This window comes from Engystomops pustulosus, chromosome 1, assembly GCF_040894005.1.
Source record: "Engystomops pustulosus chromosome 1, aEngPut4.maternal, whole genome shotgun sequence".
Lineage (NCBI taxonomy): Eukaryota > Metazoa > Chordata > Amphibia > Anura > Leptodactylidae > Engystomops > Engystomops pustulosus.
The window spans coordinates 59257643-59275357 of NC_092411.1; the positions used below are offsets into that span (position 1 = coordinate 59257643).

General features: G+C 42.4%; 1 protein-coding gene across 6 annotated transcripts in view; it reads left to right on the top strand.

Annotated features, from left to right (window-relative positions):
- CSNK1G3 (casein kinase 1 gamma 3) overlaps positions 1-17715 on the top strand; it is a 79797-nt gene that overhangs the window by 35984 nt on the left and 26098 nt on the right. For all 6 annotated transcript variants that reach the window (XM_072141390.1, XM_072141346.1, XM_072141364.1 and 3 more), the window contains exon 5: positions 15367-15515. In XM_072141390.1, the coding sequence (XP_071997491.1) occupies positions 15367-15515 (149 nt within the window). The remainder of the gene's footprint in view (positions 1-15366; positions 15516-17715) is intronic.

A 17715-nucleotide genomic window follows, 5' to 3' on the forward strand; every position in this document is an offset into this window, starting at 1 on the left:
GAGGGCGGCCACATGTCTACGTTCTTTTGGTTGGACCTGGCCTACTTATGCCCGCTGGTGCCGCCAGATACATCAAAAGGAGCACGACATATAATAAATCCCCCCCCTGTGTGCTTCTTGCCGCTCTTATGTGTTTTGTTGGAAATGTAGATGTGATGGGGGCGAACTCTGTCCCCGGATGTTTGCAGTGCATTTCTGAACACCTTGCAAACGCCACCTTTGAACTAATCCTTAGGCCGCATTTACGCGGACGGATATACATCTCCATAGACTGTTATGGCGCCCATATGCTGCCCTGGCTACGTCCGTGTAAATGCAGCCTTAGGGTGGTAGCACATGTGGCGTTTTGAACCTGTTTTTGGGCCGCTTTTAAGCAGTTTGTTAAACACATCCGTTTTTGACAGTTTTCCCCATTTATCTTAATTAAGATAATTGGAAAACTGACAAAAACGGTCAAAAAACTGACTGCTTTAAAACGGCCTGAAAACCGGTTCAAAACGCCACGTGTGATTACATTTGTAACAGAATAAAAACACACTGGTGCAGACTGCGGATGGACGGATGCATGAAAACGCACGAAATCGGCGCCTGGTGTCTTGTATTGTGTAAATGCAAGACATTGGGCACTGATAGCTTATCACATGCGTTTGCATACAAACGCATATGCGATCATCCGTGGGTCGCTCCAGTGCGCTTTGTTTACGTTACAAAACTGAATCAAAGCGCTTACATGTGACACTACCCTTAAGGAGGGTGGACATGATGATCTCCAGGGACACAAACATTTCATTTCATATTTGTGTGTTTTAAATGTAATCTGGAACAAAATATTAGCAAAGCCATAAAGAAGTGAGCAATGGGTTTGAATACTTTTTTTTAATACCTACTGTAAAGATGCAGCTTTTTGCAGTTGTATCTATTTAATCCCAGAAGACTGACTGTTTTTGCTAGTGGCAAATAAAATGGCTTTTGGCTGGCATTTGTGTTTATGGCCATTTTAATTATTCTTTATTTATGCTCAGCAAACTTTTTCCTGTAAAAGGAAATCTCTCCTATGTACACATTCATCTTATATGTCTGGGAGATCTTTGTGTCCTTTTTCTTTTCATATAATCTAAGGAAACTGGCAAGGAAACGTTGTGTAATGCAGAAAGGTACACAAGGATTACTGGGACTTGTTCTCATTGTGTAAGGACATCTGTAGAAGCGCCACAGTCGCCTTAAGACACTGAATTGTCATCGTATTGTTAATGTTTCCTACGCGTTACATCTGGTTAAGCCGCAGAACGTGAACCATCCTATAGAGATTGGATCCCATGGAGATGCATGCGGGTCTGCTATAATCAGCAGAGTGTATGGAGCCTAAGACCCTAGCCAATGACTTAAGCCTATAAAAGATGGGCCCCATAGACCCTCCAATGGCTGTTCTATTGCAGCTTATCTCACATTTGAATTGGAGCTGAACTATAATAGACCAGCTAAGACCTTATAGTGGTAACTGCACCATCTGTGTCCAAAGTGGGTCACATTGGGCACTGCTGACTGGTACAAGTCAAGACGGACGCCCACAGAATAACCTTATGCTGTGGATAGGCCTTTAAATATTATCCTCTTTAATGATTAAACATGGTTGTGGCTCTAAAACGGGACCTATTTTTTGTGAAATGGAGAAGTGTTGTAACCAATTTTTTCCAGTCATGTGAGCGGCGCTCATCATGGCGGGGAGCTACAGGGTGCATTCACATGTGGCGTTTGGGTTGCGTCTGGAGAGTGAGTCCACACGTTCAGTTTTTCAGATGCAGTTTTTGATGCCCAAACCAGGAGTGGAGTGAAAATAGAGGAGGAGCAGCACTTCTTAATGATAAGTTCTCTCCCATTATGATGCACACCTGCTTTTGGGTTCAAAAACTGCATCTGAAAAACTGAACGTGTGGCTGCACCTGAAAGCATGCTTTTTGAAATGTTACAATACGTTTTGTCTGCCTTGAAAGCGTTTTACTTCATTGCTTTAAAGGAAACCTACCATTTTATTTGATGCATTATAAAGTAAACATAGCTTGAGAATGCTGTAGCTACACTGATGCAGGATCACATCTTGTTTAATCTCTGAGCTGAGTGGTTTTGCTGAAAAAACTAAACGCATTTCACGTGTACCTTAGTCAAGACATGACGGATCAACCTGAGCTGGATCACTCGTACACAGAAGCTGTGGATGGTGCAGCAATTGATTAATTTGCCTCCAGGCACAACCCAGGGGATTACATCATCCTGTGAAGCAGTGCATAACTAATGTGCTAGGAGAAGCCCTGAGCCCAGCCACAGAAGTGACAGCTTCATTATCATAATTTTATAAATGTTTAATCATCCTCCATCAGTGTAGCCACAGCATTCTCAAGGTATGTTTGCTTCATAATGCATCAAATCAAAAGGTAGGTTTCCTTTAAGTCTATGCAGCTGTGAAAATTTATACACTTACTGCTTACACTTCCAGCATTGAAGGAAAACGCACAGCAGACAAACGCATGGTAACATTTAAAAGAGACACAACCAAAACGCAACTTGTGAACGCATCCACAAAGATAATCCCAATGTCTCCTCCTTATTCCAATATTATTGGGCCCAGCAAAGCAGGGAGCAAACAGTGATGTGTTATATGGCAAGTTGGTGCTTTCAGCTTTTTATGTGCTAGACCAGTGATTTTCAACCTTTTTTGAGCCGCGGCACACTTTTTATACTTAGAAAATCCTGGGGCACACCACCAACCAAAATAGCACGAAAACTGTCATATTATACATATAGTTAATAATATAGATTCTAAATTTATTTTACTCACGCAGTGTGAAACCTGGGCCTGTTTCGATAAACACAAGGGATATCCTGGCAGGAATGGTGGAAAGACACACACGAAGCTCTTCCTCAACAGTTCTCAGTTTCTCCCTGTTTTTAGTATATGGTGCTGATTATTATGTGGCTCATATACTGCAAAATAAAGGGGTACAATGAGAAGTACTATGGCCATGAGGCTCATATACTCAGCATATGAGCTGGTACTTGTAGTACTCCAGCCTCATGACTATAGTATTTCTCATTTTACATTTCTCATTGTTATATGCAGTATACTGCTGGAGTACTAAAAGTACCAGCTCATATGCTTAGTATTCTGCCAACAGTTCATATGCTCGGGCAAAAGCTCATATAGTCAGTGTTATTGGTGGGCATTACCTTGGCGGTGGGCAAATGCGTGAGTCTCTCCACTCTCAGGATGAAGCGCCGGCCTCGGTGATGTCATTTTGTCGCGCGCGGTTCAAAGCTTGCGCATGTGTTATTGTACACGTCTCCTACATTGTAAGAAGCCGTGACTGCGCATCGCTGCGCATTGCCGGGAAACAAAACACAGGGGGCACCATAGTTTGGGGAAATTTCCCCGCGGCACACCCGACCATGTGTCGCGGCACACTAGTGTGCCACGGCACACAGGTTGAAAATCACTGTGCTAGACATGTTTCAAAGTTACTTTTACTTCTTCCTCAGCAGCAAAACAAAGTACTGTGATTGAGACTCTCGCACACAAACAACGGGAGACGGTGGTCCATAAACACGTGGACAATTATTTTAGGATCGAGAACTATAAATTGATGGTATCTGTCTCTACTGTTGTTATTTAACCGTTTAAGGACCGAGCCCTTTCCTGTTTTTTTTATGTCCATTTTTCACTCCCCACCTTCAAAAATCTATAACTTTTTTATTTTTACACGTAAAGAACTGTGTGATGGCTTGTTTTCTGCGTAACAAATTGCACTTCATAGTGATGGTATTTATTATTCCATGCCATGTACTCGGAAGCGGGAAAAAAATTCCAAATGCAGTGAAAATGGTGAAAAAACGCATTTGCGCCATTTTCTTGTGGGCTTCGATATTACGTCTTTCACTGAGCGCCCCAAATGACATGTCTACTTTATTCTTTGGGTCGGTACGATTAAGGGGATACCAAATTTGTATAGGTTTTATGTTTTCATACATTTACAAAAATGAAAACCTCCTGTACAAAAATTATTATTTTGATTTTGCCAAATTCTGGCGCTAATAACTTTTTTATACTTTGGTGTACGGAGCTGTGGGTGGTGTCATTTTTTGCGAAATTTGATAATATTTTCAATGATATCATTTTTAGGACTGTACAACCTTTTGATCACTTTTTATAGATTTTTTTTTATATTTTTCAAAATGGCAAAAAAAGTGCAATTTTCGGCTTTGGGCGCTATTTTCCGTTATGGGGTTAAACACCTTGAAAAACCGTTATCATATTTTGATAGGGCATTTTCGGACGCGTCGATACCTAATGTGTTTATGATTTTTACTGTTTATTTATATTTATGTCAGTTCTAGGGAAAGGGGGTGATTTGAAATTTTAGGTTTTTTATTATAATTTTTTTTTTTTTTTTAACCGGTTCTTTATTTTTATTTATACTATTTTTCCGACTCCCTAGGGTACTTTAACCCTAGGTTGTCTGATCGATCCTATCATATACTGCCATACTACAGTATGGCAGTATATGGGGATTTTCCTCCTCATTCATTACAATGTGCTATCAGCACATTGTAATGAAGGGGTTAAAACGAAATGGCCTCGGGTCTTCGGAAGACCCGAGGCTACCATGGAGACGGATCGCCGCCCCCCCGATGACGTCACGGGGAGCGGCGATCCCAGGTAAGATGGCAGCGCCCATGCGCCGCTATCTTTTTGAGGCTGGCGGCAGCTTTGCCGGCAGCCATCGCTGCGAAAACAGCGATAAGCCTTTGCTGTAATATGCAGCAAAGACTTACCGGCTATGGAGAGGACTCAGCCCGTGAGCCCTCTCCATGCAGCGCGACCCGACCGACGCCGTGAATACACGACAGGCGATGGCGAACCGGTTAATGTAAATTATTTATATGATGTACTATTGGTATCTTAACAGCATATTTATGAATTAAACAGCATTTTAATATAACTTTTTCTGCTAGTGCCAGTAACAATACGTATTTTAATATAGATTGGTTTCTTTTTGGTGGCTGTGGTATCAGCCTATTACTGAGCACAGTGTTAATCTAGGAGGTATGCATCCGAACTGGGTTATTTTTGTGACTATTTGTGTGCCATCTTTTTCTTTTTGCTCTTTACAATGTATTACACACAGACATGAGCAGGAGAGGGGAGGGGTAACAGGGGTGACATCACATTCTCTCTCCATGTGATCAGCCTCATTTACATAATAAAGTAAAGATGATTTTACAATGATTAATGTATGAATTAACTAGATAAAGGCTGTGATGGGATCCATCATGATAAACCAGAGGCACTTACTCATAGATCCAGGCACTATAACTTTGGTGATCCTGTTATATTTGTTATCAATGGCCTCCTTTCTCCTAAAATCAATGAATAAAATTGTGCTAATGAGCCTGAGGGGCACTTTCCAGAGCCCCTCAGTAATTTCTTTTCACAGGCTGTTACAATGAGCAGAACAGGAAAACCTCCCCTGCGCTTTTCCTGATGCTGCTAGACTACACAGAGAAAGGGAGGAGGGGTAGACATACTCTGCTTATTGTAACAATGAGTGAAAAGACATCACGGAGTATATCTGGAAACACCCCCAGAGCGCCCTGGACTCATTAGGCTATAGAGGAGGCTATAGATAACAAATAAAAGTAGGTTACCACAGTCATGTTGCTTGGATGTATTAGGGCCCCTGGATATTATGCTGGATTTTTATGGTAGATTTTCTTTAAGTTATGTGCATGCACATTGCTGACTGCTGCCACAATATGCATGTGCGGTAAGAAGTGTGTGAAGCCTATTGCCGCAAACTTCTATTGAGGACGTTTGTCCATGAGCGAATTCAGTCCAGTTCAGGGTGTGGTCACACGTTGCAGTTAAAACTGTATTGGTATCAGCTTTGACGTGGTATTAATTGCAGTTTTGTGAATTTGATTTTGAAGGTGAAACCTGTTCCGTTCAATTCATGTGTTTGTCCTGTTAAATTAACAAAACTGCACCTAAAACCGCCCCCGGACCCTCAGTGGTTCGATGTTCAGTCTGATAAATCGCTCCAGCACATGGAGCAAGTTTCAATGACCAAACTTGTTCTTAGGTCTCCGGCCTTTAGGGTGATGCCACGCACTGCGTTTTTGTTCCGTTTTTAAGCATGGATTTTCAGTCCGTTCAAAAACGAGGGCGTTTTTAAAACTCATCCGTTTTGCTGCTTTGAACTCATTTATCTTTTAAGATAGATGCGTTTGGCTGCTTTGAACCCATCTATCTTAATAGATAAACAGGTTCAAAGCAGCCAAACGGATGCATTTAAAAACGCACTGAAAAACCGGACAAAAACTCCGTGTGGCATTGCCCTTAGGTGACCCTTGGCTCTGATCCTATATCATGATTGATACTTTATGCTATTAATCAGAAATGTCAGGACCGCCGGTGTATGATTGTTGTGGGTAAATGTCGCAGGTGAAGTAATGAGGTTCATCTCCTGCAGTTCCTGCTCTAATCTGAGAATTGACTCTTCAGAGCGAGAACCCACCCAGGTTGTATATAACAAAAGCCAGCAATCCAGTATGAGAAGTACATAAGACAGGATCCTCTGTCACTTGCTGATGTTGCAGAACTGGTTTGTAGCTTTTCATTTTTTACATAGTCCTGAATAAGGAAAAACTGGCATACATCAGGGTATCCAGTGCCCGGCTACAAAGCTTTTATTAACCGGCAGTAAAATGGTTTAATGATCTTGATGACCGAAGTAATGTTACTTGGTAGCTTGTGTGGAGTTGTAAAGGAGTCTACTTAAACTTTTAGAGTGGGGGCCTGTGGGGTGTCCAGGTAAGAGAAATATATACATATTACAGAATATGTATGTGATGTCCCCCCCTGCACTGATCAGCTACTCTTGATTCACTTGTGTAGGCAATATAGTAGAGAAAGGTGCTGCTTCTAGTAAGTCTTCTATCTTTTAGAGGTAGTACTATAGAATACTATCTCTCCTCTGCCTGTTATTTGTATTGGAGACTGTATATCTGTTACTGTAGTCTCTATGCACATAAGTGACTCCTTCCAGAGGTGTCTAATATAACCTTCTACAGCTTCATAGACTTGTGCAACTTTCAGATCTGTTAAGGTTTCTGCTTGTACCCAGAGGCTACGTAGCAGTTCTCCCAGCTTGTCAGGCTTGTCACAGTGCTATCCTATCTAACCAGTCCTGTGAACCAAATACGGACAGGGGAGAGATTTGTCTTAATCTTTTTAGCTCAAACAGGATTGTAAGCAGTGAGGAGATGGGGAGCGCTCTGTGATCCCTGTGTATTTTCCATCACCTATAATAGAAAGTGTGTGCACATCCAGCTCCTGCTCCATGTGTCCCAGTGCTCAGGCTGATCACATGTTTATGGAATATCTTATCCAAAGACTGGGGACAGCAGCGAGCGGTGCGGAGGGTGCAGTATTTTCATGCCCTGCCAGACTTGAAGGACATCCTGACACTTGTAATCTCGCCACAATTGGAGGGGCAGAGATTTTCTTCCGGAATCTCTCCAGCTCCGATCTGTAATCTTTGTGTTATGTTGGAAGTGAATGTAACAGATCTCTTCCTTCCTGCTGCCCGGCGTGTCAGACATGGTGATCTAAAAGGGAGTGTTGTTTCTACATTTTGACTCGCTTAAATTACACGACTTGCATGTGGTGCCTCAATAACATATGCCATAGCTCAAGCATCCAAAATATTTGGCCCAGTGCCACCTTGTACCAAACTACCTTTTTTCCCCTAAATTCCTCTGAACTAATTTTCCTACTTTGTATGTTTTGCTCTGAGGAACAGACTCTTATTGCTTTATTCCAGACTCCAGCATAACATGGATGAACGACAGATTTGTTGTGACGTATTCCTTCTCTGGTTTACTCTAACGCCTTGTATTGATCTTGTACATGTTTCCAAGGTGCGGTCATCATAAATCACACGGCCAGACCTGCTGTACTTCTTTATCTTCTAGTGATAGAGATTGTAGGAGGTGTGGTGAAATGATCCTTGTGTAAGCTGGGCTTCCTTCCAATGTTCAAGAATCTACTCCTAGAGCCGGGCCTACAGTCAATGCCATCAATGGCCAATGACATCAGTTTTGTAAAGTTTGAGGTAAATCTGTCAGTAGATCCTACAGCAGATAGGAGGAGCAAGTGGTAGATCTCCCCCTCTGGTGGGAGGAGCGACCTCGGAATGATTGGGCTGGGTTCTCACATACGACATGATATACAGGCAAGTTTTTTGGTTAATTTTTAATGTTTTTTTTACTCAATTGACTTAACCGACAGTAAATCCGCTGCAACATCCAGTATGGACCCAGAATTGTGTGAGTTAACATACAATCTAATACGTTGCAGAAATGTATTAAATTACGCCTACTTGTATTCAAAACTGCATGCCCCCCCCCCTCTGGGCACAACATAATCCTGTGGACTCCAGGATACACTGGAAACATGTAAGGGTGATGCCACACATGGCGTTTTGAACCAATTTTTTGTCAGTTTTTAAGCACTCCATTAAAAAGACCTGCATTATGCATGCGTTTTTGAAAGCCGTATGAGTTTTTGGAAAACGCATCAGTTTTTGACAGGTTTTACAAATTATCTTAATTAAAACTGGTCAAAAACTGATGTGTTTTCAAAAAACGCATGCGTTTTTGGATGGACTGCTTAAAAACGGACCATAAACGGGTTCAAAACACCATGTGTAGCATCACCCTAAATAAGTCTACCTGGCATTTTAATGTCTCTCTTTTGGACTTGGTAAAGTTTGTAGGATTTTATGGTGCTGCATTTACAATTTCCATGTGAAAATACAAGCTATTTAGTTATGGTGCAGAGGAGGGCCCTTTGCTTGTGTGCTGATTATATCTATGGGGCTCATTTTTAGGGCTAACATAATGGGGGACATTTACTATGGTGTTTCCGCCAGTTTTGTGGCGCTCTCTCCACATGTTCTGCTCTCAGACCTATTTATTAGCTGGCGGCGCCAGAAAAAAAGACTTTTTCCGTCTGCTCCGACTCTTCTCCGAAAAGGGGTGTGGCTTTGGCGGAGTGGAAACTCAGACACAATTAATATGTGTCGCAGCCCTTTTTGGGCGCTGTAAACTGGCGGAAAGTAGACCAAAAGAAAACTGGTCTAGCAGGGACTGTTGGACACATTTCTGGTGCTCGGGACAGATTTTGGTCCCAGGGACAAAAAATGGTCTTGGCGCCAGAAATGTCTCTGCACAGCTCTACAATATTAAATGTGTATCTTCTTTCCCAGAGCAGGTCGGTAACAAAGCCAGTGCAGACACCGACACTTTATGTAAATGTCCCCCATTGTGTCTGGCGGTACTCTGGTATACTTTCAATTGTTTGGAAGTTGTCTTTCAATGCAGGTTAAAGGGGACCTGTAAAAGTAAATTGGACACCTAAGGGTGAAGACACACATGGCGTTTTTGTGCTGTTTTTACTAAGTGCGTTTTCAGATAGTTAAAAACGCATGCGTTAAAAAACGCATCCGGGTTTTAAAAACGCATTTTTTGAAAACGCATCAGTTTTTGTCCGTTTTTTCCGAAATTGTGCAATGAAAAATGGACAAAAATGCATGCGTTTTCAAAAAACGGATGCGTTTTTTAACGCATGCGTTTTTAACGATCTGAAAACGCACTTAGTAAAAACGGCCCAAAAACGCCATGTGTGTCTTCACCTGAAGGCTGCGGTCACACGTTGCGTTTTGTTTGTGTTTAACATATGCATATTCACACGGCTGAAGAGGAGATTTGCCTAATTACATTGGTGTCGCCATTGCCTTTGCAACACACAGAAGCTTGGTGCACCAGTGAGGATCCTGAAGTGCCTTATTGGACTCCTCTGTAGGCAAGTATAAAGGTTTGTTCTTGTTTTTGTAAATGGCAGCCACATTGTGCCGTGTTTATAGGGCTTAGTGTCACAAATCACCCTGACAGGTTCTCATTCAGGTTTAGACGCTGGAGCTTATGGGGATGTACTATTGTGATTCTTAACCGTGTTGGTGCCAGAGGCATTTATTGGAGCTCTGTAGTGAGAGTATTTCCTAAAATATGTCCGTGAATGACTGTGACACGGACAGCAGATTTCTAGTGATGTTGACAAGAGGCCCCTGAAGTGTAGGGTACATGGTGGCACAATCCCTTAGCAATTTTGTGGTAATAGTTAACCATATTTTATTCGGTTTGGTAACGAAAGTGTTAAAATGTACTTATGAGGTAAAACTGTGTGTCAAGCTTTCCCGCTTTTTTCCTGTCAGGAATATTATGAAAATAATGCAGCAAGCTGATTTGCTGCAGGTGACGCCAGCTGTTTATTTCCATTGACCCAGCTGTTCACCAATAATGTTACTACCGTAGGTAAAAGAATGTTGGCGGTCAGCTGATTGGCAGCTGGCCGCACTCTCTTACAGATAAAAAAAAGGGCTACCAGCGAGGTCACGGTGCCAGTTTCCAAGAAGATGAGGTGTCAGCGCCCCACCCAGCCCTCCCTTTTATAATGTATTTTATTTTTACATTGTCGCGATTGCTTATTAGTGGGAGCTCTTGCTGGGGAGAATAAGTATTACATTAATATGTTTAGTTATGCTTTTAAATTATTCTGTTCTATTATTAATTAGTATTAAATAATTTATCTCATTGGTTACCCCTTAATAAAGCATCGCAGCCTTTTTAATCCACAAACTGTTGTCTTTTTTTTAAAAATAAGATTGGTTATTAGAGTTTAAAGGGAACCTACCACCATGAATCTATCTATAAAGGTGGATCAATAGGACGTGAGGATAACCCTTTTAAGGGCTAATCTTCACGTCCCCGCACTTTTTTGATAACCTTTATTAGCTCTATATGTAAATTTTGTTAAGCGGCTACTGGGGCGTGAAGTTGCCCGGTCTGAGGCTACAAGGCACGGCTACTCCACGCCCCAGTAGCATCTTTGTTTCTCCTACCCAAAATCTTTGGCACGCAGCAGGCCCGCGCAGGCGGCAGGTTCGCCGGCCGAGGGAGTGCGCCGGCGGCAGGTTCGCCGGCCGAGGGCGTGCGCCGGCGGCAGGTTCGCCGGCCGAGGGCGTGCGCCGGCGGCAGGTTCGCCGGCCGAGGGCGTGCGCCAAAGACTTTGGGTAGGAGGAACAAAGAGGCTACTGGGACATGGAGTAGCCATGCCGTGTAGCCGCAACTCCGGCTACTCCACGCCCCAGTAGCGGCTTAACAACTTTTACATATTCATAATAATAAAAGTTATCAAAAAAGTGCGGGGACGTGAAGATTAGCCCTTAAAAGGGCTACCCTCACGTCCTATTGATCCACCTACCACCCAATCTACCTTTATAGATAGATTTATTTTGGTAGGTTCCCTTTAAGTGTGTGTATTGCATGAATGTGATTTGTGTTACCATGACCAGCCCTGAGCTACTTCTGGTTCTCCACATAATACTTGCTCTATGTCCAAGTTACGACTACAAACCATCCAAACACTAATGAATGCGCCCATAAGATCTTAAATCTCTACCACGTGTGGAGTAAATGGTTATAGCGCCATTTCACAAGCTATCATGTGCATACATATTCAGTCTCCCCCCAGCCTTTTTATGCTCATGTGTTTTCTGTATCATCCCATCCACCCCATACCTGCAGTGTGAGGCTTCATGTTACCCCAGCCCTCAATGGGTCCACACTTGCCGGCTTTATCAGATATAGCCTCCTCGGAGTTGGCCCCTGTGATCATGTATCTGTATCCTTGTGATGATGAGATTTGCCAGTTTGTTTGCACAGTAATACACATGTATTTGCTAGTACAGGTACAGTATAACGGTGATGGAGAACCCCTGTAAGGTCCATACATGTCATTAGGCCCTTTGTTTTAGCAGTTGTGGGGGTCTCTCTCGGATATCCATTACTACACCTCATTATGTGAAAATAACGGGTCGTGTCATTGTTGTGAAAGCTATTGGTGGGATGAACTTCTGAGTAGTAAATATGACTCAGTGGTGCTACTATCTATAGTACAGCTGCGGCTTAAAGGTAACCAAGAGAAATCCTTTCATTTCTCTGTATGACACTTTGTTTGTCTTGTTGGTTTGCATCACGGAAAGTGGTGTCTCATGAGGAGTCTGTACAGTTCTAATAATTCCCTGAAGATTTCTGGGCTCATAATGAACAAGGAAGTCCTCGACCTTTCCAAGAAAATGTGAGCGCTGGAAATATTGTACTTGCGTTTGTTTATTACATTTGTTTTTAGTGTTAACAGAGATTTATTCTGCTGTCATTTTTATAAGTTTGTTCACACACCATTTCATTGGACACCTGCAGTTGTGGGAGGGATCTCCACTCTTAAAGGAAATCTTTGTCTTCTATATTCTGCATCTTCTGAAAATAAATCCTGTATAGGTTAAATTGAGTTTAATCAAGTACATGCATAACTCTGTAATAGATCTGAGGAAGAAGAGCAAGAATGATGAGGGTCTTATTGCCTGTAATGCAGTGTAACTAAGCGGTGGTCCTAAAAGCTGCTCCTGGACTGTAGCTGATAACGGAGAAGCTTATTATTCAGCGTTTAGTTAGTGTTACACATATTAGAAGGATTATTGAAGAGTAACCTTTCTTAAAATGAAAAAAGAAAACACAAAACATGTTTTACCCTCTGGTTTATGACAATATTTTATCCCATGTAAGCAGCTTTATAGACAGCTGCTGTAACCAGCTGTACGTGTCGCTTCTGTGCCACTTCGAATGAGCGTAAAATGATCTGGATATGTGTATAAAATTGAGAGCTTTTATGGTACATTCTTACAATGTATGTTACCCTGGGCTGTAGTCCATGCGAGCATACAGCTGGAGTGCTGCTCGCCCCTCTACATAGAGTAGTGAGTGGGTGGTACTGTAACACGGCAAAATATAGGACATGTCCTATGGTGTCCAAATGGTGCGGCCATATATTGGACCCCATTACATTTGTGTGAATGAGCCCTTTTTGCTTATTTAGACCAAGCATTAGCGGGGTCTTCCAGTCTTAGTAACCATACAACCATTGGTGTGGGGTAGCAGTCCTGGAGATCAGTGAGGACCATACCTTTGTGTTCAGTCTGACTCCTAGCAGAGCGGTGCGCTGTGCTGTGCTCCAAGTCTTTCTACATGTACAATCTTGTATGGCTCCGGCCGCATATGGCAATTGTATTGCGTTTATAAGTGCAATGCAGCCGCCTGAGGCTCAGCCCCATTGGATATGTTCTTCATGGAAATGCGTGTGCCTGTAAAAAATGCAAAACACTGTGTGCTGGTTAGCGAACGTATGGGTTCCAATGGAAACGCATGTCCGATCAGGCCGTGCCCCACCTTTGTAAACACAACAAAACGCCTTGTGTGACCGCACGCTTGTAGACCATTTTTCCCAGTCCTGCTGATTTTGTATGGACAAAACTTATGACCGATTCCCTTTTAAAGTGGAGCTCTGCTGTAAGCATTGCGGAGTAGTCTGTAAAGGCGCATACATTAAAAGGATCAGGGAATATTTAGGAAGCACGTTTCAATATCGGGCCCTATTTCTACATTATTATTAAAAATAACTCTCTCCTCCCTACTGTGCAGGGTTAGGGTGAAAAGAAGCCTTTTTCTTGTTGTCTTTGGAGCGTCTTCCATTTCATTTTTTACATGTCCATTGCATCAAGAATTCTCTGTTTGGCTCCATACATGCCACAGGACATAGATGATAATATATTCCCCAATACTCTTCATGCTGCAAATCTGAAGTATCAACTACAGGCGGTCCACAACTCAGACGACCCTTAGTTACAGTGGGGACTCTGGATGTTACTTTACTCCCAGGCTGCAATGCTCAGCTGTAAGGTGTCTGTAATGAAGCTTTATAGATAATCCTTGGTCCCATTACAGCAAAAAAGTTTTGAAAATCCTATTGTCAAATTTTGTATGCAATTACAATTATAAAGTATATGAATTCAACTTGAGAACAAACCGAAGAACCTATCTTTTGAGACTGTCTGTCTGTATTTAGTATTCGCTCCTAGTTGGCATCTTCACCATCTCCAGGTGTTGTGCCCTTCCACTGGGGAACCTGTCACCAGGGGGCCATTTTTGGCTGCTGTCAGGTTCCCACAGATACAGCAGTGTATTTCTCACACATGTTTTTGAAATATCTCTGTGTGATATCGTATTGAAATAATGGATGTCATACCTGTCACATTGAGCAGCTCAATCCACATGCATTCTGTCCCTCGGTGGGGTCGTGACACTCACTCCGGAGTGATTACCAGTGGTGCATCACCAGTGGCATAGACACATTGAGAAGTCTCCGTGTTGCCCCCTCTCCATTGTTTATGGTGATGATTGGGGGTACAGATAGACTTCTGTTAGATTGTAATTCTTCAGCCTGTTATTAGGAAATATGTCATAGATAAATCCTTTTTTGTCCATACTCCATATGCCTAATCCTGCTTAATCTGGTATATTAAACTGTATTCATACAAACCTGCCTAAGCTTTTGCTGGTTTTGTGTCCACGAACTGAAACCGGATCTGAACATTTTTAACAAACTGATTTCTGCCTTATGTGACAATGTTGTAATATTCTCTAAACACTAAAAATAGACTGTGTTTTAGGTAGTGGCTCCTGTGGATCAATTCCAGCCTCCATTATGTTTGTTGGAGGGAACCACCCTGTTTGCTTTTCCTATATGTATTAGTGAAGCGTGCACTATCTTTTGTATTGTTATTTAAAAAAATATATAATATATATATATTTCCATTATCCTCATTTTACAGCTGTGCCTTATGAACCGGAGTTATTTCATTAGAGCTACACTGAGTAGATACTATCCTAGTGATCTTACAGCTAAAAATTCTTTTACACTAAAATTCTGCATTCACATGGTCATTTCCTACATTTTTAGCACTTTTTTCATTTAATTTTTTCATTTTCTTCATCATATTTAACAAGGTTAGCATAAAACCCTAATAGGGTCATCTATATTATCTATCTTGCCCTGTTAGAGTTTTCTGTTTTAATGCGCTCTATGTGACGCCCAGGACTTCCTGTGTCCTGCTGGCTTCCATCGTAACGACCCCACATACCTCCAGTCACTGAAGTTATGACCTCGCTACAAAAAAGCTTGCTTTGGCCTATACCTGATTTTTAATTTAATTTTTTTTTTTTTTTTATTTTTCGTTTTCATCGTCCATCAACCTTTAATAAGGCATGTCCTGTGCTTGTATTTTAATGTGTATATATAAATGTATTTTATCTAGTTTATTTATTTTTGCTAATGCGGTTGTTTCTGGTCTTCCTCATTAGATGGTGTACCTCAGGTTTATTACTTCGGTCCTTGCGGTAAATACAATGCCATGGTGCTAGAACTACTGGGGCCAAGTTTGGAAGACTTATTCGACTTGTGTGACAGGACGTTTTCCCTGAAAACCGTTCTTATGATAGCCATACAGCTGGTGAGTACGCATCTATCTCAATCTGAAGTGAATGCAAGCCGTATTTATGATGGTTAAAGAGTCATCAAGTTTAAAGGCATTGTCCGAGATGCTGCTCACCCACAGCACTGTATGTCACTGCCGAGTCTCTGTTCACCTAGGTCCGCAGTCCTGACCACAGCCACACACCTGCTACAGCTGTCGCTCGGCTGTGGGCAGGACCGCACTGCTGACCTGTGTAAACTGAGACTCCGGAGTGACAAGTGGCACCTCGTGTGAACTGTAGTGCCGGAGGAGGTAATTATAAGTGGTTTTCATGTGCATTGAGCAGGAAGGGGGTGATGGTGTAGAGGAGAGTAAGAATTGGGGATGAGAAGTCCAGCTCTTCTTGGTGATCTAGCTCATTAGGCTCTGCCCACTAAGAAGAGCCGGCTCTTCTTGCTCCCTAACAGCTCCCTATGAAATGTATATTAGCCTTAGTCCAGCTAGTCCCCCACTCCTCACCAAGGGGGCTTAGTGTGCTATTTAGGGGTGGGGGTTAAGTGAGCTATCTGCTCGCTGAAGGGAACTGACTCCCGACATACACGTGATAGAGCCAGCTCGTTAGCAAATGACTCCTCACCAAAATACATGAGGTGACACAGGAACACAAAAACAGACTGCTGCAGCTTACCCCCAAGATTGTAGACCACCTCCTAGTGACAGCATCTGCTTGTGGAAGGTCTTAAAGGAAACCTTCCACTTGAAGTGGCAGGTTTCTGATGGAAATACCGAGCACCAGCTCAGGGTGAGCTGGTGCCGGAGCTTATTTTTGTTAGTGTTTTAAACCGCGGTATCGCGGTTTAAAACACTTTTTAAACTTTATAGCCGGCGCAGTGAGGTACGCGCTCGGCGCTTACCATGCGCGTGGCTCTCCTTCACTTCCTATGTAGCCGCGCGCACGGTGAGCGCTGAGTGCGTACCTCCCTGCGCCGGCTATAAAGTTTAAAAAGTGGTTTAAAACATTAACAAAAATAAGCTCCGGCACCTGCTCACCCTGAGCTGGTGCTCGCTGTTTTCTTCTTAAACCTGCCACTTCAAGTGGTAGGTTTCCTTTAAAAGGACTTTATTTTTAACACAGCACAATATGTATTTGCCAATGAATCCCCAGTAGTGATCTGAGCTTGACCACAGCGTCCTTCTTCTATTGTGCAGTTACGGAGGGTCCACACTGAATGCGTCTCTCTGCCGTGCTGTGTGTGCACAGAATCCATGGCAGTGATTGATTTGATCAATAATACGTACCCATAGATGACAATGGTAGAAGAATGAATGTGAGCAGTTTCTCTGAAGTTTATGTACAGAATTAATTCTAGAAACCACGCAGAGAAAAGTGTGACCATGGTGTAACAATAATGCTTTGGTTTATAGCAACCAACCAGCTCTGCTTTCTAAAATGAATAAATATGCCCAAAATGTTCCTTTACCAAGGCGTTTTGACAGACTTGTAACCATTGTTGATATTTGCTGGTGAAAAGTTACTGGGCTTCTTCTCCATCCCTTCTTCATAATGTTTGACTCTGCTGAAAGTGGACAACCCCTTTTAAGTAGCAAATAATTTATATTGTTTGTGTAATGAAAAGTTATACAATTTTCCAATATACTTTCTGTATCAATTTTCTAGATCTATTTTTTCTGTCATTCAACGGGAAGCTTCAGTGTTTACTTCCTGTGGATGTGACCTCGTCCATGGTCATGTGATGTCACACAGGTGCACAACTTGTTTTAACATACTTATCCGATTACTCTCTGCGATACTGTGCACCTGTGAGACCTCACGTGACCAGGGACTGGGTCACATCCACAGGAAGTAAATAAATCAGCTTCCTGTTTAATGGTAGCAAAAATAGATCTAAAAAACTGTGAGGAATTCATACAAAAAGTATATCGGGAACTTGTATTTGTCATTACACAATATCAATTATTTGCTGAAAGTGGGCAACCCCTTTTAAGGAGAGCCTGTCTCCACATAACCTCACTACAAACCCCAAACAGTACCTTCTAGATTACTGTAATTGTTTTTCCATGGTTCCTGTTTTCCTTCTGTTTGTTGCAACTTTGTCCCAATTAACACTTTTATTCAGCTTGGTTTCTCTCTTTGATCCAGTCAAGGAGGCGGGAGAGCTCTTGGATTCATTCAAGCTCCTCCTGCACCCTCACGGTGGCTGTGCCCGGTAAGCCC